The following is a 27,565-nucleotide window of genomic DNA, read 5'->3' on the forward strand; positions in this document are numbered from 1 at the left end:
CAGGAAATCTAAAGGTGCAGACTTCCCAAACATCTTATAGAATTTAGCTACAGCACTAGTTTACTCTTTTTTCCCTTAAGCACATCATTCAAAAACACTCCAATAATAGGTTGAAGTCTTTTTAGTAAGGAGCTTGTTTCACTGAATCAAAGTCTGCAAGAGCAAGAAACATAATGGAAAAATGCTCCAGGTGAGATCCAAATAATCATGCTAGGTGATGATTCAGGATAGTGAGGGGAAGAGAGGCAGGTTGCTGTGCAAAAGTTTATTGTTATCTTGTTGAGCCGAAAGAAAACACTCCTGCATCAACTGGCCCACTCCCATCAACTAGCTGTAAAGGCCCAAACCCTGGACATTCAGCCTTTCTCATCTCCTTTAAGATGCTGAGTTTCCCAGCACCCAGGAAACCTGGCCACCTTTTATGTCTAATCATTCAATCTACATTAAAGCAAAGGATCATAACTTCAAAGACACAAAACGTTTAAATTACCAACTTCTTCCCACATGCAGATTGGTCGCTCATCTCATCTACACAAAACCAAATGTTGGCACGCTAGAACCACGTTTTATCCTATTTAGAGTCTTGTCTCTTTTTTCCCAGCCCAGCGATTTTGAAGTTAATATTCAGTGAATATATAAGCTTTCAATATATATAAGACAGCAAGTGATTTGTGAATGTCACATGAACTCCAAAACTAGATTTCTCATCCAGCAGGAGGTACGTTGGTTGTTTCAATAAAAAATGCTGTCTGGTGAGGAGAGAGAATGGGTGCAAGAGAAACGAGCTAAATATGAAGCCAATTTGTGAGTAGTACTACCATTCACCTGAATTGGTTTTATATTTTAAATCATTCCTAGTAAACCTATTTTTCTCTCTGCACCATATTTTTCTATTGAAAGAACCAACATACGTACTGCTATCCAATTTTCAATTCTAGTGAGTGGGATGAGTAAGAGCAATCCTGGATCATTCACTCACCCATTCATTTTCTTGCTACATGTTGAGAGAAACACACAACCAGTTCGCATTGTCCAATGAGGTCTGCTAACTAGGAAATCAAAACAAATCGCCATTCTCCCGCTTTGTTACTTCAATGGGTTCATACACTGTCAGATTAGCTATCATATTAACTTTCTGAATGTTACACAGTTTCAGGCTTGTTGACAAGTCATTGATCTGGTCACTGCCAAGGTTCATTAAGTGAATAACTGTGGAGTAAATTCATTAATTTTGAACAGGAAAGTTATGATCAATGGCAGCACAAATAGTTAAGAATTGTTTCATCATGGAATAGTAATTAGTGTGTCTTTAAGCTTTTAAAGTTATCAAAAACCAAAATTTCTAATGTACTGAACTGCATCATGTATGTCTCTCACACCTTATTTGGGTATCAATATTCAATTTCACACTGTCAATACCACAAGCAGAACTGGACCATGTTGATTCAGATGTTAACACAAGCGTGGGTCTGCCATGACATCTTGGATACAGAGGTGTATTCCCTGATATCATGGCTAATACTTATCTTTCCATCAAAGCCACTAAAAATGGCCCGAATGGTCATTATCACAAGGCAATTTGTGTTATCTCTGTCGGTGCGTATTGGCTTCCTGTATGAGTCATGTTGTTATGGATTAATAGAAATCAAATCCAAGATATATTGAAGCAACAACACAGAAATTCTTCTTAAAAACTGCTGACCAAGAGTAAGTATAACTGCTACACTGCCAAATGGCTGAACATGATTCCAGTTTATAATTGTCCCTCTTGTAATCTATATTCTACATTCTCACTTAGCATCACAGTTGGAGTCTTCTCACAGACAGGTGGTGAATCATGTATTGCTCAGGCTACAATGGCCAATCAACTGGCAACCAATCAGCACAGATTAAAACAAACCATAATCAAGGAACAGTGAAATGGTGAGGAAGAAAATAGATTTTATCCTAATTAATTTTAGTTTAATCTTTTGACATTTATTTAAAAAAGATATGTTATCATGTTCACTGTCTCTCAAAGTAAAGTACCTCTTTGAAGTAAAAAAAAACTATAAAAACTGTAATGGTTGTACTCTGGTTTGCAACTCTGTGCCAGGGATCAGGAAGACCCGGAGTTGCGTTGATAGTGCCCATAATTTTATCAATTATAGTCACATTTAAAAATAAACTTAGTGGGGCATTTGCCCAACGGTGTTTAAGATAGACTCACTTTTCCCAGCTTCCAATCAATTGGCAAGAGGTCACAATATAAAGCAGCACAGTGGAATGTCTATAAACAGCCCTTTGATTCTGTTCCATCATTCAATAAGATCAAATCAGATCAGATTTTGGCCTCAATTCCACTTTCCTGTCTTTTCCCCATAATCCTTGATTCCTATCTCAGCTTTGAAAACATTCAACAACTCACTGTCCTCAGGTCTACGGGGTACAGAATTTCAAAGATTCAAGACCTGCTGAAAGAAGAAATTTCCCCTCAGTTCCATCTTAAATAGGTGACCTCATAATCTGAAAGCAGGCGGCACCCTCGATCAAGTTTCCTCTCTGACGAGAAACATCCTCAGAGACTATATTGTCAAACCCCCTCTGAATTTTGTGTTTCAAAAAATCACCTATTAACCTAAACTCCAATTAGTATAGATGCAACTGATTCAATTTCCTCATAAGACAACTCCTTTTTCTCAGGTGTGTAAAATGAAAAGTCATATCAAAGTTGAAATGTTAACTTTCCATCTCTCTCTGCAAATGCTGCCAAACTTGCTGAGTTTCTTTCAGTTTTTATTCCTTCATCTCAGGAATGGACGAACCAAACTTCCCGTGAACCATCTCCAATGCAAAGAAACAAAGCTGTTAGCACTACTCCAATGCAGCCTCATATATGCTCGTATGGTGGTGGCAGGGTTTCCCCCAACCTTTATATTTCAACCCTCTTGCAATAAAGACCAGCATTCCATTTGAGTTACTAATTACTTGCTCGATCTGGATGCTATGTATTCATGTTTTGAGTACATCTAGATCCCTCAGTGCCACAGCATTCTGTAATATCTATCCAATTAAATGTTTTACCTATCAAATTAGATAACTTCATGTTTTCCACAGTATACTCTGTCAAATGTTTTCTCATTCACTTAAAGGTTTTGCATATCTCTGCAGAATCTGTCAGCTCATTACAGCTTGCTTTCTTACCTATGGTTGCATTGTCAAATAAGTGCCTAAAATACCTTTCATCCAAGACATTAACATGGATTCTAAATGGCAAGACTCCAGCACTGGCCCCCGTAGAATCCCACTGGTTATGAAGAGGAGTCACACTGGATTTGAAACTTTAACTTTGTTTCTCTCTCTATAGATGCTGCCAGACATGATGAATTTCTCCAGCAGTTTCTACTTTTTATTTCAGATTTCCAGCATTCTCAGTATTTTGCTTTTATACCATTAGTTTCAGTTTCCCAAGTTGAAAATGATCAATTTATCCAGTATCTGTTTTCTGTTAGCCCACTAATCAGTTTATCTATGCCAAAAATTACGGTGAGCAGAATGGTTACTACATAGAAAGAGGCCAGTTTATCTAACCTATAAGCTCTCTGTAGGAACAATTCAACAGCTACCACAGACCTACACTTTCCCCACTGCTTTTTGATTGGTGTTGTCTTCAGGTGGGGTACGAGTTCTTATCCAATTCCCTTTTGAAAGCTAACTCTGATCAGCCTCCACTATACTCTCAGGCAAAGTGTTTCACACCATAGTCATTCACTGTCTAAGAACAGTCCATCTTTCGTATTGTCAGTTTTATTTTTGCCAACTACTTCACATCTATGTCCTCTGGCTCCCAACTCTTCCACCAGTGGAAATATTTTCCCAATATTAGGTTGAGTAGGAGTAAGTTCAACATCAGGAAGACAAGTTAATGTCAATGACAAGAAAAGACATGAACACGCCTCACCAACAGAAACAGGTGTAACAACTCCAGAGAAAAGAAAAAGGTTTATCTGAGACTTATTTTGAATGTGTTTGAAACTGCCAACTCTGAATTACTTCACAGCAACTTTCATTTAAATAGCACCTTTACTGAACTGAATTGAGTTTATTGTCACGTGTACCGAGGCACAGTGAAAAGCTGTGCCTTGCCAACGATACAAGCAGATCACATCGTTAAGTAGCATAGTAAATAATAAGTAAACAGTGGCAAAAACAAAAGCACAAGTACAGGTGAATGTTAAGAGTTTGAGAGTCCATTCAGTATTCTAACAACAGTAGGGTAGAAACGGTTGCAAAACCGGCTGGTGCATGTTCAGTCTTCTGTACCTTCTCCCTGATGATTTGGAGATGCCAGTGTTGGACTGGGGTGTACAAAAGTTGAAAACCACACAACACCAGGTTATAGTCCAACAGGTTTATTTGGAAGCACTAGCTTTCAGAGTACTGCTCCTTCATCAGGTGTTTGTGGAGAACCTGATGGAGGAGCAGTGCTCCGAAAGCTAGTGCTACCAAATAAACCTGTTGGACTATAACCTGGTATTGTGTGATTTTTAACTTTGTTCTCCTTGATGGTACAGGTTGTAGAAAAACATTGCCAGGATGGGATGAATTTTTAAGAATGCTGTCGGCGGGGGATCCAAGATGGCGGCGACCCAGCAAGACTGAGTCCACAGTGCTCTACCCAAAACTTGGGAAAAGTGGGCTATCCACCCCCACCACACTCACTAAACCATTTATAATAGTTGTTAACCTTAAATAGTTACCTATTAGTACATTTAAATTGTCTAATATTAGATGGAAAATGAGTAAAGGGAAGGGAACAGGCGGCTCTAAGAAAGCAGGGACCCCTCCCCCACCCTCTCCCTCTTCATCTGCAACAAAGGTGTCTTCAGCTACTTCAGGAGATTTACCAATGAAGATGAGCTTTGAGGAGATGTTTGCCAGGTGGGAGGCGAAGATTGATGCTTTTATCGATGAGTCTCGGCAGAGCAGAGAAGCACTATCAGCCGAGCTGCAGAAGCAGGGCAGAGACATTCAGGAATTGGAGTGCCGAGTCAGAGAGGTGGAGTCGAAGGCCGCAGCCTCAGAGACTGGGATAAAATCAACAGCCAACCACATCCGTTTTCTCGAGAATCGAGTCCAGAACCTAGAAAACCACATTGATGACCTCGAAAATCGATGTCGTAGAAAAAATATTCGGTTGTTGGGCCTGCCCGAGCAGGAAGAGGGATGTCAGCTGACAGCATTCTTACAGCATTGGCTGCCACAACTTTTAAATCTGCATAATGGATCAGGCCAGGTAAGGGTAGAATGGGCCTACCGGGTCACAGTACCTGGGCCCGGCTCAACTCAGTGCCCACGCCCGGTCCTGTTCCAGTTGCAGAGCTATAGGGAGATGCAGATGCTCCTGGAAGCCTCAAGAAATCTGGGAAAAGATCCCCAAGCTATGACCCACAAAGGATCCAGGATCATGCTGTTCCAGGATTTCTCCCCAGCTTTGGTCCGAAAGAGGAAGGCATTCGATGAGGCGAAGAAGCGTTTAAGGGACTTAAATATCCAGTACTCCTTACGATATCCAGCGACGGTACGCCTTAGCCACGAAGGATCCATATATAACTTCGGATCACCGGAGAAGGCTAAGGAATTCTTGGACTCTCTTAAATAAACTGTAAGAGATTGTGGACGCTGGTCTGCCTTTCCCATTATTTTGGTTTACATCCCTTCATCTTTTCTTATCTTTCCCCCTATGTGTGTGTGTATGTATATATATATATATATATATATATATATATGTTGGGGCGTTTGGTTAATGTTGATGGGGAGAGGTGGTTACCTTATTCTATTTTACTTCTGTTTTTAGGAGCGGGGTTGTTTTTCTTTCCCCTGTTATTTTGTGGTATTATATTTAAGTATTACATGTTGAGATTGTAATCTTATAGTTATATATGGTATTAATATTCCCAAATATATTTAGATGTGGGTGTGGGTGGGGGTGGGGTGTTCACTGTTAACTCTAGCTTTATATTATATTTGAATTCTCCTCATTTTATTGAGGAACACCTGGGTCAAGGGTGGGGCACTGGTTGGAAGAGGGTAAGATGGACTGTGGGAGAGGAAGTGACGCTCCCTGGGAACAAGGGAGAAAATCTCCAATTCGGAATGTTTTATATTTTTTATACTTAGAAAGAGTTTTTTGTTATATTGTTTTGAGTGTATCAGAGAATCTTTACTTTTGTAAATCTTGTATGCTCCATGCTCGGGATGTTCTAGATAGGGTTTCCCCTCCCGAGGGGTCTCGGATCTGTCCAGATGATTACGGCTTAACAGTCGGTTAAGTGGTGCACCTGGAATGTCAGGGGGAGTAATTCGCCAGTTAAAAGGAAGAAAATATTATCAAATCTTAAGAAGGAGAGAGTTGATATAGCTCTCCTACAGGAGACACACCTGTCGGATAAAGAACACTTAAAATTACGACAGGGCGGATTTGATCAGGCCTTTTTTTCCTCTTCTAATTCAAAAAGCAGGGGAGTCGTTATCCTTGTCCGGAAGAACTTCCCTTTGAAAATTCTAAATCAGATAAAAGACGAATCTGGACGATATATTTTGATTAAAGCCCTCATAAATGGAGAGGAATATGGGATCTTAAATGTATACTGCCCCCCGGCACACCCCTTTAAATTCATAACGGAAGCTTTTTCAAAACTGATGGCCTTTGGTGCCCGTCATACAATTATAGGGGGAGACTTTAATTGTATTATGGATCCGGAAATAGACAGGATTCCCAAGAGTGCCGCTGGAGTATCTCCCAGATCTAGACAACTGGCGGACCTGAATAAAGAATTAGGATTGGTAGATGTATGGAGATGTCTCCATCCACAGGGTAGAGATTTTTCTTTCTACTCTAATCCACATAAATGTCACACAAGAATTGATATGTTTTTTGCCCCATCGATTTTTCTAAACTCTATAGCAACCTGTAAAATAGGTACTATAGCAATCTCTGACCATGCCGCTGTATACATGGAAACTAAGGTAAAGAACAATGGGACATCTGCTCGGCATTGGCGTATGGACCCCTTCCTGATAAAAGATAGCAAAATTTTAAAGTACTTCTCCCAAGAACTTAAAACTTTTTTAGAAATTAATACTGGTACGGCTAGCAATCCGTCAATGATGTGGGAGACCATCAAAGCTTATGCACGAGGTTTGATCATCTCCTATTCAGCGAACCAGAGGAAAATGAAGGGAGAGCAACAGCGTCTGCTCGAAGCTCGCCTAAAAGCAGCCGAAACAGCATACGCTGATAGACCTTCTATCACAAAATTGCAGAGGATTACAGCTCTTAGGACAGCTTTAAACACCGCGCTTACTCAAACGGCTAAAAGGGAAATATTATTTGCGAAACAAAGATTATATGAATATGGCGACAAACCGGGTAGATACTTAGCATTTCTTGCAAAGAAAAAGAAAGCCCCTCAAACTATTCCGACCATCAAGTACAGGTACCCTGACTCATGATCATAAAAAGATCAATGCGACCTTTAAAGAATTTTATTCTGAACTATATAGATCGCAGGATTGTGAAGATAGGATTAGGAGGATGCAGTCATTTTTTAAAAATTTGACCTTCCTGGGCCTGACTCCGGAACAGGTGTCGGCCCTAAATACCCCTTTAACAGTCCAAGAAATACTTGAGGCAATTAGGCAACTTCAGAGCGGAAAAGCACCGGGCCCGGATAGTTTTCAAGCTGAATTCTATAAAGAATTTACAGGAATATTGGTTGACCCACTTATGGATATGTATAATTTTGCGCATAGTCAGGTCTGTCTCCCGCCCACGCTGAAAGAAGCAAATATTTCTCTTATCCTCAAAAAAGGAAAAGACCCAGAAGATTGTGCATCTTACAGACCAATATCCTTACTAAATGTAGACTTTAAAATTCTCTCAAAAATGTTAGCACTAAGACTAGAAAGGGTACTGCCATATATTATAAAGGAGGACCAGACGGGATTTATTAAGGGCCGCAGATCATCCAATAATATCAGAAGGGTCTTGAATATGATCCAAGCCTGTCATCAGGGAAAGATACCAGGAGTAGTAATTTCATTGGATGCGGAAAAGGCATTTGATAGGGTTGAATGGTCATATTTATTTTACACATTGGAAAGGTTTGGCGTTGGACAGGTGTTTACCAAATGGGTTTCAACATTGTATAATGACCCCAAAGCTGCTGTTATTACTAATGGGTTAAGATCGGATGGCTGCAGTGTGGGTAGGGGCTGCCGTCAAGGATGTCCTCTCTCACCATTGTTGTTTACACTGATAATCGAACCATTAGCAGAAGCCATCCAGACTGATCCTAATATAACGGCCCTGAGGATTGGTACAGGTAAACACAAAATTACCCTCTATGCAGATGACGTTCTCTTATTCCTCAGTAATCCTTTAATGTCAGTGCCTCGTCTAATTCAAGTTATTAATACATTTAGTGCATTCTCAGGCTATAAAATTAATTTTTCAAAATCGGAAGCCATGCCAATGGGTGGTCTGGCTATGATACCCCACTTAATGGACGGATCCCCTTTTCCCTTCCGTTGGTCCCTGGAGGGCTTCTTATATTTAGGTATTTTTATCACGCCAGTATTTGATCAGCTGTATAGGGCTAATTTTGTACAATTAATGGAAAGGATAAGGCAGGACCTCCAGCGATGGAGAGACCTTCCGATTTCCTGGCTAGGGAGAATAGCATTAATTAAAATGAATGTTCTGCCCCGTCTCTTATATCCTATGAGAATGCTCCCGCTGATGCTGCCAAGGCTAGCCCTACGTAAATGATATGGCTGGTTGGGCTCCTTTATTTGGAACCATAGACGGCCCCTTATTAAGCTGAAGAAGCTACAGCTTCCACAGGCAAGGGGAGGACTGGACTTCCCAGAATTTAGGAAATATCAGTTAAGCTCCCTACTAAGTTACATAGCTGATTGGGTTTCATCTGATCCACAATCAATTTGGCTGGATATCGAAGCCTCCCAAGTAAAATACCCACTTATTAACCTTTTATTTTCAGATAAGAGGAAAATCATTACAGACCACTGTAAAAATCCCATAATATTAAACACAATTAAGGCCTGGAATATAATGCGGCAAAATGAGGGTAACTCACATAAAACATCCCCCCATGCACCAATAGTAGGCGCATGGGGATTCCAACCGGGGATTACAGATGCCACCTTTAAACTCTGGAGATCCAGGGGCATCTCATGCTTAGGGGACCTATTTAAAGATGGGATCCTGATGTCCTTTGAGCAGCTGCGTCTGAAATTCGGAATACCTAATGGGGATCTCTTTCGATACTTCCAAGTTCGAGATTATATACAGAGGAAGACTACATTAATAGATAGTCTTTATAAATCAGACAGAGAACGTAATGTCTTATGACCAGCGGGGGCATCCTCCGTTAGTACTGTATACCATTTGCTACATGATGGAGTCTCAGGAGACATGGATGACCTGCTTAAAACATGGGAGCAGGACTTGGGGCTAGAAATCTCTGAGGATATGTGGAATGACATTTGGGAAAATGCTAGAAGAATTGCTATCTGTAACAGAACTCAGGCTATCCAACTAAAGATACTTCATAGGGCCCATATAGCTCCGGCTCGACTGGCAAAATTTAAGGCAGGAGCATCTCCAATGTGTCCTAAATGCAAAATAGAGGTGGGTACTCTTGTACATTGTCTGTGGACTTGTCAGAAAATCCGCAGATACTGGACTAAAGTGGCAAATACCCTGACAGAAATTTTAGGAACGGAAATTAGGGTGGACCCTGTATCTCTCCTTTTGGGCTTTTCGAACCTCTCATCTCTGGATATGCATGGGAAGAGACTATTTTCTATTCTCTCTTTCTGTGCAAGGAAAAATATTTTGGTGAACTGGGTGGCTGAGGGCCCCCCTGGACTTTCAAATTGGCACAGATTAATTATGGAATATATCCCCCTTGACTTCCTCACAAATATGGTGCACCGAAAGACTGAATTATTTTATAAAATATGGCAGCCCTTTTTGAATTATATAAATGCAGATATTTCGGCTATCCTAACAAGGGCTTTTATTTAGTGAAGATTTCAGACCGGGCTGCTCCGGGGCCCCTTGGGAGAGGAATCCTGCGCAAATACGGGTTTTATTATATTTGATGTTTATACATTCCGAGCATGTAAGAGACTTAGGTATACACTCTGGTTAGTTATAGGTTAGATTAGTAGAAAGTTGAGTTTTTTTTTTCTTTCTTTTTTCGTTTCTTTTTTTCTTTTTTTGTTTTCTTTCTTTCTCTTTTCTTTGTTAAATTATGACTATTGTATATATGATTTAATTGTACATCAATGTTTGTATTTGAGAGTTTTGTTTATTTTTGTAAATTTGCAAAAATGTTAAATTTCAATAAAAATATCTACAAAAAAAAAGCATGCTGTCGGCCTTTCCTTAACAGCAGGGCTGGTAGATGAATTCTATAGATGGGAGGTTGGCTTTCTGATTGTCCAGGCCGATTTCACCACTTTCTGTAACAATCTCCGATCTTGAATGGCACAGTTGCCAAACTAGGTAATGATACAATCCAGAATGCTCCCGATGACACACCTCTAAAAGTTGGCAAAGGTATTCGCCAAACTTTCTTCGCTGCCTGAGGAAGAGGAGACATTGTTGGGCCTTTGTAACCAGTGCATCCACATGAAGAATTCAAGAAATCTTGTTGTGGATGACCACGCCCAGGAGCCTGACTGTTCCACCTCTGTGCTGTTAATGTGTAGGGGGGCATGAGTAACATCCCGCCAAAAGTCAATAATGAGTTCCTTGGTTTTGCTGGCATTGAGAGCTAGTTGTTCTCAGTGCACCATTTTTCCAGGACTTCCGCCTGCCATCTTTAGTCTGTTTCGTCGCCATCTGAGATTCAACTGACTATGGTGGTGTCATCAATGAACTTGTAAATGGAATTAGTCTGGTATTTGCCGATGCAGTCATGGGTATACAGTGAGTACAGTAGGGGGCTGAGTACACATCCCTGGGGGGCTCCAGTGTTGAGTGTTAGTGACGATGAAATATTGTCTCCAATCTTCACTTTAACGTCCCCAATCTTTAATGTAGAAAAGCACTGATTTGAAATATTATTTTTGTCACATGTACCTAAGTACATTGAAAAGTTTTGTTTGCATGCAGTACAGGCAGATTATAACAAAGATCACAGGCTGACTGAACATTATGAGGAATACAAAGTTATGACTGCAAAGGTGCTCAAAAAGCAAGGCCAACTTTAGATTGAAATTTTAGAGGTCCATTCACAAGTCTGATAACAGCGGGGAAGAAGCTGTTCTCAAACCGGTTCACACATTTGTTAAGCTCTTATTCTTCTGCCCGACGGAAGAGGTTGGAAGAGATTATAACCAGGATTTTAGTGGGGCGGGGTCTTTGATGATGTTGGGTGCCTTTCCAAGGCATCGAGAAGTGTAATGGAGTCAATAGGTGGAAGGTTGGCTCACGTGATGGATTGGGATGTGTTCACAACTCTCTGTAGTTTCTTATGGTCCTGGGCAGAGCAGTTGCAGTACCAAGCCATGATGCACCCAGATAGAACGCTTTCTATGGTGCACCCTTAAAAGTTGGTGAGTGTCCTTATGGACATGCCAAATTTCGTTAGCCTCTTGAGGAAGAAGGGGCACTGTTGTGCCTTCTTGACCATCATAAGGACATGGAAGGTTTGGAGAGAGTGCAGGGAAGGTTTATCAGGATGCTGCCAGGACTCAAGGAGATTGGTTATGAGGAAAGGTTAAAAAAAATTAGGAATGTTTTCACTAGAAAGATAGAGTCAGAGACGAGACCTGATAGAGGTCAACAAAATTATGAGAGGCATAGATAGGGTGGATAGTCAGAGGCTTTTTCCCAGGATTGAAATTTCATTTACAAGGAGGCACAGGTTCAATGTGAAAGGGGGAATGTTTAAGGGAGATGTGGTAGGAGCCTGGAACGTCTTGCCAGAAGAGGTGGTGGAGGCAGGCATATTGACAACATTTAACAGGCATCTGGATGGTTACATGAATAGGGAGGGAATAAAGGGATACGGACAGAATATTCATTTGGGCAATAAGGGCAAAATGCTCATTTTTCAGTTCAGTTAGAGCATGATGATCAGCATAGGCTTGAAAGTCCCAAGTGCTTATCCCTCTGCTATTCTTCTCTTTTGTTCTTTGTTCTGAGAGACTATTATATTTTTAAGAAGTGACCAACCACTCTATCTTTTTCCTGTATTATGTTGCAGCATTGTTTGAGATCCAACCTACAATATTGGTGCCAAAATTGTAGATGGATTTCAGACAAAATTTGGCCGCACAGTCATGTGTGTATAAGGAGTACAGTAGAGGGTTGAGCATTGTCGGGGAGGAGGTGTGTTGTTTATCTTCATTGACTGTTGTCTGTGAGTAAGGAAATTAAGGATCCACATGCAGAGGATGGAGCAGAAACCTAGGTCTTGGAATGTGGAGATTAGTTTGGGATTATAGCATTGCTAAGTGCTCCATAGAGGTACATTGCACGATACGTAGGTTGTTTGGTCATACACCTGGTTACAGTGGTGAGTTTAAAGGGGAGTCTCAAAGGAAGAAAAAGAGATGACAAATCAGAGAGGTTCAGCAAGAAAGAAGGGATACATAGACCAGAATCCCTCTACATAACAATAGGAAGCTAACTTAATTATCCGAGAAATAATTTTAAAATAAGAAGTTATTTCAGTAGCAACCAATAACAATTCCAAAGGATACACGTGTTCACACACATAATGGAAAGAGATTGAATCCTTTTAAAGTAACAGACTCTGCCTAAACTATTCCTTTGAATAACTGCTACTTTATGTATACAGGCCCTTATACGTAAGAAAACATCCTAAAGCCACATCATGGGAGCACAGTTGAATAAAATTTGAGATTGAGCTACATACAGCAATATTAGACCAAAGTGCACGTGGCATCTCCTGAAGGAGAAAGAGATAAAAAGGTTTAGGAAAGGAATTTTAAAGTTTGGGAAACTGTCAAAAATGGAGTGATTGAAATCAGGGTTTGCACATGAGACCACAACTAAAGGACTGCAGAACCTTCGGAAAAGGTATGTGTAAGTATGTATATGGAGGGCATGGGAGCATTTGAGAATAAGGATGACAATTTGCAATCAAGATAGAGCATAGAAGGTTGAGAGGGGACCTTATAGAAGCTTATAATGGTAGTTGCCTTTTCCCTCGGGTGGGGGATTTCAAGACTAGTGGACACATTTTTAGGGAGGGAGGAGATTTAAAAAAAGACATGAGGCGCAAATGTTTTATACAGATGGTTGTTCGTCCATGAAATGAACTTCCTGAGGAAGTGATGGATGTGGGGTACAATTACAAAGTTTAAAAGACACTTGGATATGTACATGAATAAGAATGGTTTGGAGGGATATGGGCCAGGAGCAGGCAGGTGGGACTATTTTAGTTTGGGATTATGTTGGGCATGGACTGGTTGGATCAAAGGGTGTGTTTCTGTGCTCTTTGACTCTATGTTGCTTAACCGGGGCCAATAAGTATGCCAGTTATGGGTGATTGGGATTTGGTGCAAGAGAACATGAGCAACAGAGCTTTCAATATGATCATACTAGCTACATATGACGCTTGAGAGCAGACCAGTGAGGAAAGCACTAGAATAGTCAAATCAAGAGGCACAGATTTGATGATGATAATTTCATGATGACCTGATGATTTCAGCAGCAGCTAAAGTAAGGTAGAATCAGGTATTAGAGCTGTGAATAAGTCATCTTAACAATGACAAAGATGTGTGGCCAGAATTTATCTAACAATCAGGGTTGTGAAGAAGTCTGGTTCAGACTCAGGCAGAGGCATGTATTTACTGACTAAGGAGCAGAGTTTGAGGCAGGGTCCAAAGACAATTACTTCAGAATTTCCAACAGTTAGTTGAAAGGAATAGCTGCTTATGCTGTTTCTGGGAAGGAAGCTGCCATCCTTACCTGGTTTGGCTTAAACCTGACTCCAGACTCTCAGCAATGTGGCTGACATGCAACTGCTTGCGGGGCAATAAATGCTGGCATGGCCAGCAACATCTACAGCCTGCGGTCAAATTTTTAAAAATTTAAAATCCAGTATTGAATACTGCTAATGCAGTCCGACAGTTTGGATTGGTGGAGAGGGGTGCTGTGGTTAAGCTGGATGTCATCAGTACACATGTGGAAACGTGTACTGATGCTGTGTTCTTCAGTTACAACATGTAGAAATAAGCAGGAGACAAAAATAGATCCTTAGAGAACACAACTGACAATGGAAGAAGAGCCTGAAGAAAAGCCAACACAGATGATTGTTTAGCTGCAATTACGTTGAACAGAATGCTACCAACTAGTTGCAATCATTGGGATAATTCAGACAGAGACCATGACATCCTTTCAGAGAAAACTGTAAAACAGATGATGGAGCACAATGCAGCAAGTGTGGAACGGAGATTATTTCTCAATTTCTTTTTTAAAAAAGCAAACACAGGCTCCATGGGTTGAGTGGCTTCAAACTGAACTGTGATTCCATAGTACTTTAGGTCGTATTGTACAACATAAAGTCTACACATGGTTAAAAACTGCTTGCATATTATACACGTCATTTGAAAATTGACTAAGTGAGGAAAATGGAGAAAGTGAGGTCTGCAGATGCTGGAGATCAGAGCTGAAAATGTGTTGCTGGAAAAGCGCAGCAGGTCAGGCAGCATCCAAGGAACAGGAGATTCGACGTTTCGGGCATAAGCCTTTCTTCAGGAACGGCCTGAAGTCAGGCTTCCTGTCACCTTTCCTCGTTCCTCTTCCCTCAACAATCTAACATACTCACATATATTGTTCTGTTAGACAAGACACCATCAGGTACAATCAGCATTGACAAGTTCCTAACCTCACTCTGCAGGGAATCAATACCTTTAGGAGAGCTAAGTCTCTTCCATTAAGTGCAAGATCCTGTAGCTAGCACTGCCACCTCACATTCTGTTGTCCTCTTTTGCTCAAAGCTTTAATATTGTCAGAACTATCACGTTAATTGAATTTTGCAGTTAGTTTAAGAAGCTTCAATTACAAATATAGGTGCACTTTGCTTATTGAGTTAAAGAACAGCAATGATCAAATGCTAACCCAAAAGACCCATGAGTTACCTGGTGCTCTTTCACTTTCTTCTACAGCCCACTGAAGGTCACTCTGTAAAAATTAGAGACCTAATGTCCTGCATGATTTCATGTTTAATACCATCACTATGCCAGCAGCCATAAGATATTATGCAAAACAGAGCAAGAAATAACCAAAATTTTAGAAACTGAAATAGATCATTCAATCCCTGAAGTCCGATTCTCTCTACAACAGATTGCACCATTTATCCAAATTTGTTCAAAATTTCTTGACAAAACTGAGTGTAGTGAAAGTCACAGTAGGCTCCTCTCTCATTAAACAGCAACAACTGTTTGACCGAGGGTCAACAACACCTTAGGTGAGGTTGAAAAGGCAGTGCCTTCATGGTGACCTCAGCCGGTACAGGAATTGAACCCACCCTGCTAACAGCACTCTAACCCAAACCACATTCCCAGCAAACTGAGCTGACCAACCCCTAACATGTTTCACAAGACATTCAACCACACCTTTAAAAACCTCAACTGTGCCAGCATTCACAGCCTTTTGGACAGTGAGTTTCCATTCGCTGTGTGTGAAAACATGCTTCCAGATTTCAGTCCTAATTGCCTTTAATTTTAAGATTGTGGTTCCTTTTTCTTTATTCTCCCAGAAGAAAAATTGATTTCTCTTTACCTACCCCATCAAATCCCTGTATCATTTAAACACCTCTTATAGATCTTTCTTTAAATCAAGTTTACGCAACCTGGAATAAAAGCAAAAAAACTGTGGATGCTGGAAATGTGAGATCAAAACAAAGTGCTGAAGAAACTCAGCATGTCTGGCAGCATCTATGGAGAGAGAAACAGAATTAACATTAACATTTAACTTCAACTGTTTCGAAGAACAGTTTTACTGCACTTGAAAAGTTAACTTTATTTCTCTCTCCACAGATGCTGCCAGATCTTCTACATTTCTCCAGCACTTTCTGTTTTAATCCAACTTGTTCTAACTCAATACTTGAAGCTTCATTATTCTTTTCCAAAGTAATGCTTGGAGAGAGCAAAGAGCGATCTAAGTTTCCAAATTGCATGGAATAAAGTTCACAACTCATTCGTGCAAAATAAAATTCTCCACATGATTTAAAGTTCTTCATTAGTCCTTCTCCATTGACATGAAGCTGCTCCCATTCTCTTCTGTTTGTGTGAAATCTAGATCTCCACATTCAGCAGCAAGCACAAGTGCTGCAAATGGGAGGTGATGGTCTCACGGCATTATCACTGGACTATTAATCCAGAGACCCAGGTAATATTATAGGGACCCAGATTCAAATCCTGCCACAGCAGATGGTGAAATTTGAATTCAACAAAATTCTGGAATTAAGAATCTAATTATGACTGTGAATCCATTGCCGATTCGAGTGTGTAGTTCTGGAAAAGCACAGGTCAAGCAGCATCCGAAGAGCAGGAGAATAGACGTTTCGGGCATAAGCCCTTCATTCCTGAAACACTGATTCTCCTGCTCCTCGGATGCTGCCTGACCTGCTGTGCTTTTCCAGCTCTACACTCTCGACTCTGATCTCCAAGCATCTGCAGTCCTCACTTTCTCCATCTCTTGCTGATTGTTAGGATAAACCCATCTGACTCACCACTATCCTTCAGGGAAGAAAACTGCCATCCTGATCTGGTTTTGGCCTACTTGGGTCTCCAGATCCACAGCAATGTGGCTAACTCTTAACAGCCCTGGGGTGGGCAATAAATGCTCGCCTAGATGACAAACCCCATCACTGCAAGGCCAAAGGTTAGATTATTTTCAGTTCAGTGCACAACAGTGGGAAAACGTAAATACCAAATTATATTAAGATACTATCTTAATTTCTAAATCACAATTCATTGCCTGATAATTGAAAGTTTGACAAACTTTGTTCATATTCAAGTGATTTCATTTCAACTGATCACACCCGCTTTAAAACCAATTGCATCCCATTTCATTATCTAAATCGGAAACTATTCAGTAACACGCAATCAAGTCCAACCCAATCTCGTCCCACCTGTCAGCACCCAGCCTATATCCCTCCAAACCCTTCCTATTCATATACCCATCCAAATGCCTCTTAAATGTTGCAAGGGTCTGTTCCCATGCTGTACGTCTCTATGACTCTAAGTAACTAAAATGGTTTGTTATTTCCAGATACACTAATTCAATTACGGTATTGCTCTTTTGAAATAAAGTAATTGGTCAAAGAAAATACATTCCTCTTAATCTAACAGGTTATCTGCCCAATGATTAAAATCTTCTTCATGTTACCAAGCATTCTGCTTTGCCTTTAATTGCAATTTCACAAGCACCACTCTCACCAAAATGGGGTGACTAAATGTTCTTCAGCCTTGATCACAATAAATCATTAGAATGTATAATAAAAGCTAAATTCTTCAGACGATGCAATGTAATTAAAAAAATCATTTGTTCAAATCAGCCAACTTGAGAGTATGCTGTGATTTAGTTGGTGGCACTCATTGCTGAGTCACAACTCCCAATCCAGGATTTGAGCACAGAAATTAGGAATGGTATCCCCAGTGCAGAACTGAGGACTTGTTGCAGGTGCCATGATTCAGATGAGACATTAAACCAAAGTTCTATCTGTCCCCAGAGATGGATTGAAAAGATCATATGACACAATTTGAACAATGTTACCATCCACGGCCTGACCAATATTTATCCCTCAACCAATAACATAAAAAGCAGACAGTATGATTATTGTCACATCCCTGTTTTTGGGAAGTTAAAAATTACACAACACCAGGTTATAGTCCAACAGGTTTATGTGGAAGCATTAGCTTTCATCAGGTAGTTGTGTGGGAATTTGCTGCATGCAAAATTAGACTCATATTACTTCATTACAAAAGCAAGTATGCTTTCAAAATATTTCATTGTCTGTAAAGTGCTTTGAGATGGCTAGTAGTTATGAAAAACACAACAAAAATGCAAGTCTTTTGTTTCCATTTTACATTACATTTCAGCAAAGCAAATTTTGCTCACAATATAATGACCTTGTAAGTAAAGCTATTCAATATTCTAAACACACACGATTACATGTGAAAAGTATTAAACCAATAACATCTGTACTCTTTAATTTCAAATGAGTGTCAGTGACTGCACTTTTAACAATAATTTAGGTGAACAGTTAATTGAGATAACTGTAGTGAGTATATTAAAATTATTAGAATCTTTTGAGGAGGTAACAATCAGGATACATAAACGAGAAGCAGTGAATGATATAGATTTGCATTTCCAGAAGATGTTTGATAAAGTACCACGAGGCTAGTTAATGAGATAAGAGCCTGTGGTGTTGGAAGTAGTATATTCGCATGGATAGAGAATTGGCTAACTAATAGAAGACAGAGGGTTGGGGTTAAGAGGGCACTTTCAGGAGATAACCTGTAACTTGTTTTGTGTCACAGGGATCATTGCTGAGACAGGAACTATTTAATTATCTGTCAGAGCATGGTGAATCTATGGATTTTTTATCACAGAAGGCTGCAAAGGCTGCATCATTAAATACATTCAAGGCCAAGATAGATTTTTAATCAGTACGAGATATGAGGACTATGGGGAAGAGAACAGGAAATTGAGTTGAAGATTACCAGATCATTCATGATCTCATTAAAAGGAGGAGCAGACTCAATGGGCTGAATGGCCTACTTGGGCTCTTATGGCAAAATGTTGCCATGGGCACCCGCATGGGCCCCAGCTATGCCTGCCTCTTCGTAGGATATGTGGAACAATCCATCTTCCGCAACTACACTGGCACCACCCCCCACCTTTTCCTCCGCTACATCGATGACTGTATCGGCGCTGCCTCGTGCTCCCACGAGGAGGTTGAACAGTTCATCAACTTTACTAACACCTTCCATCCCGACCTCAAATTCACCTGGACTGTCTCAGACTCCTCCCTCCCCTTCCTAGACCTTTCCATTTCTATCTCGGGCGACCGACTCAACACAGACATCTATTATAAACCGACTGACTCCCACAGCTACCTGGACTACACCTCCTCCCACCCTGCCCCCTGTAAAAACGCCATCCCATATTCCCAATTCCTTCGTCTCCGCCGCATCTGCTCCCAGGAGGACCAATTCCAACACCGCACAGCCCAGATGGCCTCCTTCTTCAAGGACCGCAGATTCCCCCCAGACGTGATCGACGATGCCCTCCACCGCATCTCCTCCACTTCCCGCTCCTCCGCCCTTGAGCCCCGCTCCTCCAACCGCCACCAAGACAGAACCCCACTGGTTCTCACCTACCACCCCACCAACCTCCGCATACAACGTATCATCCGCCGTCATTTCCGCCACCTCCAAACGGACCCCACCACCAGGGATATATTTCCCTCCCCTCCCCTATCAGCATTCCACAAGGACCACTCCCTTCGTGACTCCCTCGTCAGATCCACACCCCCCACCAACCCAACCTCCACCCCGGCACCTTCCCCTGCAACCGCAGGAAATGTAAAACTTGCGCCCACACCTCCACACTCACTTCCCTCCAAGGCCCCAAGGGATCCTTCCATATCCGCCACAAGTTCACCTGTACCTCCACACACATCATCTATTGCATCCGCTGCACCCGATGTGGCCTCCTCTATATTGGTGAGACAGGCCGCTTACTTGCGGAACGCTTCAGAGAACACCTCCGGGCCGCCCGAACCAACCAACCCAACCACCCCGTGGCTCAACACTTTAACTCTCCCTCCCACTCCACCGAGGACATGCAGGTCCTTGGACTCCTCCACCGGCAGAACACAACTACACGACGGTTGGAGGAGGAGCGCCTCATCTTCCGCCTGGGAACCCTCCAACCACAAGGTATGAATTCAGATTTCTCCAGTTTCCTCATTTCCCCTCCCCCCACCTTGTCTCAGTCGGTTCCCTCAACTCAGCACCGCCCTCCTAACCTGTAATCCTCTTCCTGACCTCTCCGCCCCCACCCCACTCCGGCCTATCACCCTCACCTTGACCTCCTTCCACCTATCCCACCTCCATCGCCCCTCCCCCTAGTCCCTCCTCCCTACCTTTTATCTTAGCCTGCTTGGCTCTCTCTCTCTTATTCCTCATGAAGGGCTTATGCTCGAAACGTCGAATTCTCTTTTCCTGAGATGCTGCCTGGCCTGCTGTGCTTTGACCAGCAACACATTTGCAGCTGTGATCTCCAGCATCTGCAGACCTCATTTTTTACTCTTATGGCAAAATAACATTTTTTTAATAACTGCAAACATTGCAGGAAAATGGGGTCAGTTATTGAAGAAAAGTAGGAGGATGACTGACAGCATGCTTGAAACTGAATCACTTCTAGTTCAGCAATCCTGGTGATAACAAAATCCCTTAATATTTCCAGCTGATCTAACTTAGTCCTTCCAGTAATTAGCACTGCTGGCTAAGAGGTAAACAATGTTTCCCAACTAGACTAAAAAAAGTAAACAAAAACTGTGATGTATGCTTTTTTTTCCTTAACTTCTTTGTTTTTTAAATAGTACAATTGCAACAATCACATAACTTTTTAACCTAGAAGCTTCCTGTATATCTCCAGCGATTCAAGAAAGGCAGTGCTCACCATTAATATGCATCCTTTGACCTACATACAATTTAGATTTCACAGTCAGCAATAAAGTCTCACCATTAACTGGGACGGAAGTTTCCACAAAGTTCCATAAATTTTTGTGGAATTGATTTTCCTTCTTGTGATTTTACTTTTAGTTTGATGCCAAGTCATGGCATCCAGGTGTTTATCAAGGAGGCTAAGCAGTGAATCACACTCAAGCAATCAGTAAATAAAATGAACTTCAATTTTATAAATGTATATAAAACAAATCTTTCAATATTAATTAAATTTCAGAGATATAATTAAGTCATCAGACATGCACATGGGATTAAAAGAAATTAAATATCAAAGTTTTCTTAAAAATTTTCAACATGTGGATATTCTTTTGATTCTAAGAGAAATCTAACGTTTCATAAAAGTAAAATGAGTTTTTCAGAGCCAGTGAGGCTGTTCATCACGAATTATGAACTTCACATGCCATTACAAACACTGCTTATACGATACATATCTAGGTGTTTTTTTTCCAAGAGTTTTACATTGAGGCTAACAGTGCAAAAAGTTAGGTTTTCATCCATTCAGTGATTTTAAGTTGATTGTTAGACAGCAGGGGGCTTCAATATCACTTCCCATATGATGCATAAAATTACTAGCAACGTTCATATTTCTCCTATTAAATGCTTCCAAAGTTGCTGCCAGTTTCACAGGTGCAATATTGATGAGCACTAACAGTTTCACCATCATTATCAGCCAAAGTGCAAACCAATACAGTTTCTGTTAAATGCATGAACCACCAGCAAAGTGCAAAAAATGTAATTCAATGAAAATACGTGAAGCATATGTCATATAAACATAAAAAGAATGAGATTCCATCTCAGGCCTGTACTAAGTCAGTGTGCCTAATTCGGGCTAACTCTGTTGTCTCACTTTTAGATTAGAATTGATCTAAACATCATGGCATAGACAGAGAACACAGGGGGGCAAACATCTTCCACATAGGTAAAAACAATGACTGAAGATGCTGGAAACCAGATTCTGGATTAGTGGTGCTGGAAGAGCACAGCAGTTCAGGCAGCATCCAAGGAGCAGTGAAAATCGACGTTTCGGGCAAAAGCCCTTCATCAGGAATAAAGGCAGAGAGCCCGAAGACTGGAGAGATAAACTAGAGGAGGGTGGGGGTGGGGAAAAAGTAGCATAGAGTACAATGGGTGAGTGGGGGAGGGGATGAAGGTGACAGGTCAGGGAGGAGAGGGTGGAGTGGATAGGTGGAAAAGGAGATCGGCAGGTAGGACAAGTCCGGACAAGTCATGGGGACAGTGCTGAGCTGGAAGTTTGGAACTAGGGTGAGGTAGGGGAAGGAGAAATGAGGAAACTGTTGAAGTCCACATTGATACCCTGGGGTTGAAGTGTTCCGAGGCAGAAGATGAGGCGTTCTTCCTCCAGGCGTCTGGTGGTGAGGGAGCAGCGGTGAAGGAGGCCCAGGACCTCCATGTCCTCGGCAGAGTGGGAGGGGAAGTTGAAATGTTTGGCCACAGGGCGGTGTGGTTGATTGGTGCGGGTGTCCTGGAGATGTTCCCTAAAGCGCTCTGCTAGGAGGTGCCCAGCCTCCCTAATGTAGAGGAGACCGCATCAGGAGCAATGGATACAATAAATGATATAGGTGGATGTGCAGGTAAAACTTTGATGGATGTGGAAGGCTCCTTTAGGGTCTTGGATAGAGGTGAGGGAGAAGGTGTGGGCGCAGGTTTTACAGTTCCTCTAGCTATCATCCATTGTTACAGCTAACCTGAGAATGTAACTTTTAAAAAAAGGTTTTGTGATTTACACATGGAAGAAGTGAAACTATCATGGCATTCAAACAGATGAAAGACTCAACAGACAATCAAGATATTTTTCAATGTATAATTTCAGTTACATCACACTAAATTTTTGCTATAAATTCTGTGTCTTAGGATTGAGTCCTGCACTATCACCTGAAGGAGCGACGCTCCGAAAGGTAGTGTGCTTCCAATTAAACCTGTTGGACTATAACCTGGTGTTGTGTGATTTTTAACTTGGGACAAGAGAAGTTGTTCTTGTTCAATTCCAGTAAACCTTGTTGGGAATGCCCTTGTGGAACACAGAGAGAAAAGGAAGAAATTTGTGTCAAAACTTGCAGCCATTGAGAGAGGTGACAAATGACAACTGACATCAAAGGGAGCATACATCAGGAATAAGCAAATGGCCATAGGGAGAAAACAGTAGGAAAAGTGCTTTACAGATATTCAGGGAGGGCAAGGAAAAGTTAGTTCTCAAAATGTTATTGGACAGCTTAAAGTTACTCAGATTTCAAACACATCAGAGACAGGAAATACTATTTCACTTCCAAAAGATATTACCACAATGGCAAAATACTCAACTGTTGCCCAAAAGATTGTGACAAGATGCCTTCTTGAAGACAGCTAAAACAGATGACATCAATTAGATACCAAAAAAATGTAAACCAAATAAGCTGAACCTGCACAAACACAGGTGTTATGCAATTACAGGAACCAATGCTTCGCTCAATTCCCACAAAAAGAGGTGGGATGGTGGAAACCAAAAGTTTATGTAAGAGATTATAAAGAAAACCAAAAACTGCTTCCAAAACAAACTTTGCATGTGGGAAGAAACTAGGAGTGAGATTTATGATCATTCAGCATCAGACTGCAGTGCTTAAGTACTTACAATACTTCATGAGAGGTTGTATGTTGTTCCTCCAATTACATTTATCATCACCATCTCAGGATTGCAATAAGGATTTTCTCGACATATTCCTTAGAATCACAAAGCTATTGTTGCCTAGTCTGTCTAACGTTGTCCTAACTTTGTCTCAATTATTTCTCTTTATAATTCTGTAATTAAAATGGTACTGAATTGTAGGAACTTATATACATCACCCTGTATTATTTTCATAAATACCGTACAAGTTACAAAACATTGCTATTGTATTCTACGACTCGACATTCCAGTGATCAGTGACTCAATTTAAATTTTTGATTCTCGATACCAGACTTGGAACATGCACTCATGTCTGAAACTTATTGATATAGTGACTGCCCTGCACCCAAGGTCTCACAACCACAGAAAATCATTCAAATAATGTTTATTCCTGGAGGAGTCCGTAGGAAATATCTCCATGTCAAAGGACCAATGACAGACTGAACACGCCTACCTCAGGAATCACAGGCACTCAACATCCCCAAAGAGGGAATCATTGATACACAAACAGCAACGCAGGGGCATCAGTGACACGCAAAATCCACACAGATGTCAATTACCCCTAGCCTCAAGATCACTGACAATGAATATTTGCATCGTGGGAAGTGCAAAACAGAATATCTTCATCCACGGAGATCAACGATGCAAAACATACATGACCTCCAAGGATCACTGCCATTCTTGATTTCCTTTAGTGACACCCAATATCCATTTTGTGTGGGGATCAGTGACATTGCGTATCCCAAACCCTTGGATCACCAATATTTTATTCTCCACTTCTCAAGATCAAATAAACTGTATATTCCCCACCCCCACAATCAGGGACATCGACATCCCCCAATGACCACCTCCAAGGATCAGAGGCAGCGACATTCACCCATCCCTTGGGATGAGAGGCACCGACATTCCCCCATCCCTGGGGGCTCAGTGACACACAGACACCCCTACCTCCAAGGCTCAGTGACACAGACACCCCTCCCCCAGGGCTCTGTGACACAGGCACCCCCCCACCCCCTTGGGGCGGAGTGACACACATTCCCCCCACCCTCCTCAGGGCTCAGTGATACACATTCCCCCCACCCCCCAGGGCTCAGTGACACAAAACATCCCCACCCCTCCGGGGCTCTGTGACACACATTCCTCCCCCCACCACCCCCCAGGGCTCTGTGACACGCATTCCCCCACCCCCGGAGTTCTGTGACACACATCCCCCCCCACCCCCCAGGGCTCTGTGACACGCATTCCCCCACCCCCAGAGTTCTGTGACACACATTCCCCCCACCCTCGGGGCTCCGTGACACACATTTCCCCCACCCCTGGTGCTCTGTGATACACATTTCCCCCCATCCCCGGGGCTCTGTGACACACATTCCCCCCACCCCCGGGGCTCTGTGACACACATTCCCCCCACCCCCGGGGCTCTGTGACACACATTCCCCCCACCCCCGGGGCTCTGTGACACACATTCCCCCCCACCCCCGGGGCTCTGTGACACACACCCCCACGGCCCTGTGACACACACCCCCCCACCCTCCAGGGCTCTGTGACACACATTCCCCCCACCCCCAGGGCTCTGTGATACACATTCCCCCCACCCCCGGGCTCTGTGACACACATTCCCCCCCCACCCCCTGGGGCTCTGTGACACACATTCCCCCCACCCCCAGGGCTCTGTGATACACATTCCCCCCACCCCCGGGCTCTGTGACACACACACTCCCATCCCCGGGGCTCTGTGACACACATTCCCCCCACCCCTGGGGCTCTGTGACACACATTCCCCCCCCACCCCCCGGGACTCTGTGACACACATTCCCCCCCCACCCCCTGGGGCTCTGTGACACACATTCCCCCCCCCACCCCCCGGGACTCTGTGACACACATTCCCCCCCCACCCCCTGGGGCTCTGTGACACACATTCCCCCCCCCACCCCCCGGGACTCTGTGACACACATTCCCCCCCCCACCCCCCGGGGCTCTGTGACACACATTCCCCCCCCACCCCCCGGGGCTCTGTGACACACATCCCCCCCCCACCCCCACAGGGAAATCGGCCGCTTTCCGGCTCGGGCTCTAGGCCGGAGTGAGGCCTGTGTTTTAGCGGGTTTTCCTGGCGGCCTGTGGCCGGCCCGCGGGCTCACTCACCCTCGGCGATGACCCGCTTGATCCGCAGCTTCATGTCCCCCAGCTCCACGGTCTGACCCACGAAGTCGTTGTGATCGCGGCCGGCGGCCATCCCGGGGGAGCCCGCCAGGAAATCGAAGGCCGACTGGAAGATGGACATTGCGGCAGCGGGGGCCTGGGCCGGGGCCGGGGACAGGGACACTCCGGGGAAGGGGGGACACGGGTCACGGTGACGGTCCCGGGGGGGGAGGGGGTGGGGGTGGGGGCGGTTAGACTCGCCGGGAATCCGCCGCGAGCCGGATCAGGAGGAACCGCTTCCGCAGGAACGTCACCGAGAAAGGGGGAGGGGCCAGGGATAGGGAGGGAGGGAGTGTGACAGAGAGAGAGGGAGGGAGTGTGACAGGTAAGGATTGTGACAGGGAGGGAGGGAATGTGACAGGGAGGGAGGCAGGGAAGGAGGGAATGTGACAGAGGGAGGGAGGAAGTGTGACAGGTAAGGATTGTGACAGGGAGGGAGGGAATGTGATAGGGAGGGAGGGAGGGAATGTGACAGGGAGGGAGGCAGGGAAGGAGGGAATGTGACAGAGAGAGGGAGGGAGGGAGTGTGACAGGTAAGGATTGTGACAGAGACGGAGGGAATGTGATAGGGAGGGAGGGATTGTGACAGGGAGGGAGGGATTGTGACAGGGAGGGAGGCAGGGAGGGAGGGAATGTGACAGAGAGAGGGAGGGAGGGAGGGAGTGTGACAGGTAAGGATTGTGACAGAGAGGGAGGGAATGTGATAGGGAGGGAGGGATTGTGACAGGGAGGGAGGGAATGTGACAGGGAGGGAGGGAATGTGACAGGGAGGGAGGCAGGGAAGGAGGGAATGTGACAGAGGGAGGGAGGAAGTGTGACAGGTAAGGATTGTGACAGGGAGGGAGGGAATGTGATAGGGAGGGAGGGAGGGAATGTGACAGGGAGGGAGGGAATGTGACAGGGAGGGAGGCAGGGAAGGAGGGAATGTGACAGAGGGAGGGAGGAAGTGTGACAGGTAAGGATTGTGACACGGAGGGAGGGAATGTGATAGGGAGGGAGGGAGGGATTGTGACAGGGAGGGAGGGAATGTGACAGGGAGGGAGGCAGGGTAGGAGGGAATGTGACAGAGAGAGGGAGGGAGGGAGTGTGACAGGTAAGGATTGTGACAGAGACGGAGGGAATGTGATAGGGAGGGAGGGATTGTGACAGGGAGGGAGGGATTGTGACAGGGAGGGAGGCAGGGAATGTGACAGAGAGAGGGAGGGAGGGAGGGAGTGTGACAGGTAAGGATTGTGACAGAGAGGGAGGGAATGTGATAGGGAGGGAGGGATTGTGACAGGGAGGGAGGCAGGGAGGGAGGGAATGTGACAGAGAGAGGGAGGGAGGGAGTGTGACAGGTAAGGATTGTGACAGAGAGGGAGGGAATGTGATAGGGAGGGAGGGAATGTGACAGAGAGGGAGGGATGTGACACATAGAGGGAATTGAACAGAGGGTGGGAGAGAGAGGAAAAGTGACAAAGAGAGAGGGAATGTGACAGAGCGAGGGAGAGAGAAGTAATGTGACAGGGAGGGAGGGAGAGAATGTGACAGGGAGGAAGCAAGGGAATGTGACAGGGAGGGAGGGAATGTGACAGAGGAGGAGGGAGTGGGAGAGAGAGAGGGAATGTGACAGGAAGGCAAGGCGAGAGGGAATGTGACAGAGAGGGCGGGAATGTGACAGAGAGTAAAAAGTGAGGTCTGCAGATGCTGGAGATCAGAGCTGAAAATGTGTTGCTGGTTAAAGCACAGCAGGTTAGGCAGCATCCAAGGAACAGGAAATTCGACGTTTCGGGCCAGAGCTGATGAAGGGCTCTGGCCCGAAACGTCGAGTTTCCTGTTCCTTGGATGCTGCCTGACCCTCAATGTGACAGAGAGGGCCAGAATGTGACAGAGGGAGGGAGGGCGAGAGGGAAT

General features: G+C 43.6%; 1 protein-coding gene across 3 annotated transcripts in view; it reads right to left on the minus strand.

Moving 5' to 3' along the window:
- Window positions 1-25,901, minus strand: part of gak (cyclin G associated kinase) — a 127,773-nt gene extending 101,872 nt beyond the window's left edge. For all 3 annotated transcript variants that reach the window (XM_060840133.1, XM_060840142.1, XM_060840124.1), the window contains exon 1: window positions 25,616-25,901. In XM_060840133.1, coding sequence (XP_060696116.1) covers window positions 25,616-25,754 — 139 coding nt within the window. In that variant the 5' untranslated portion in view covers window positions 25,755-25,901. The remainder of the gene's footprint in view (window positions 1-25,615) is intronic.
- Between the last annotated feature and the right edge of the window lie 1,664 nt (window positions 25,902-27,565).

The sequence above is a fragment of the Hemiscyllium ocellatum genome, chromosome 2 (genome assembly GCF_020745735.1).
Source record: "Hemiscyllium ocellatum isolate sHemOce1 chromosome 2, sHemOce1.pat.X.cur, whole genome shotgun sequence".
Classification (NCBI taxonomy): Eukaryota; Metazoa; Chordata; class Chondrichthyes; order Orectolobiformes; family Hemiscylliidae; genus Hemiscyllium; species Hemiscyllium ocellatum.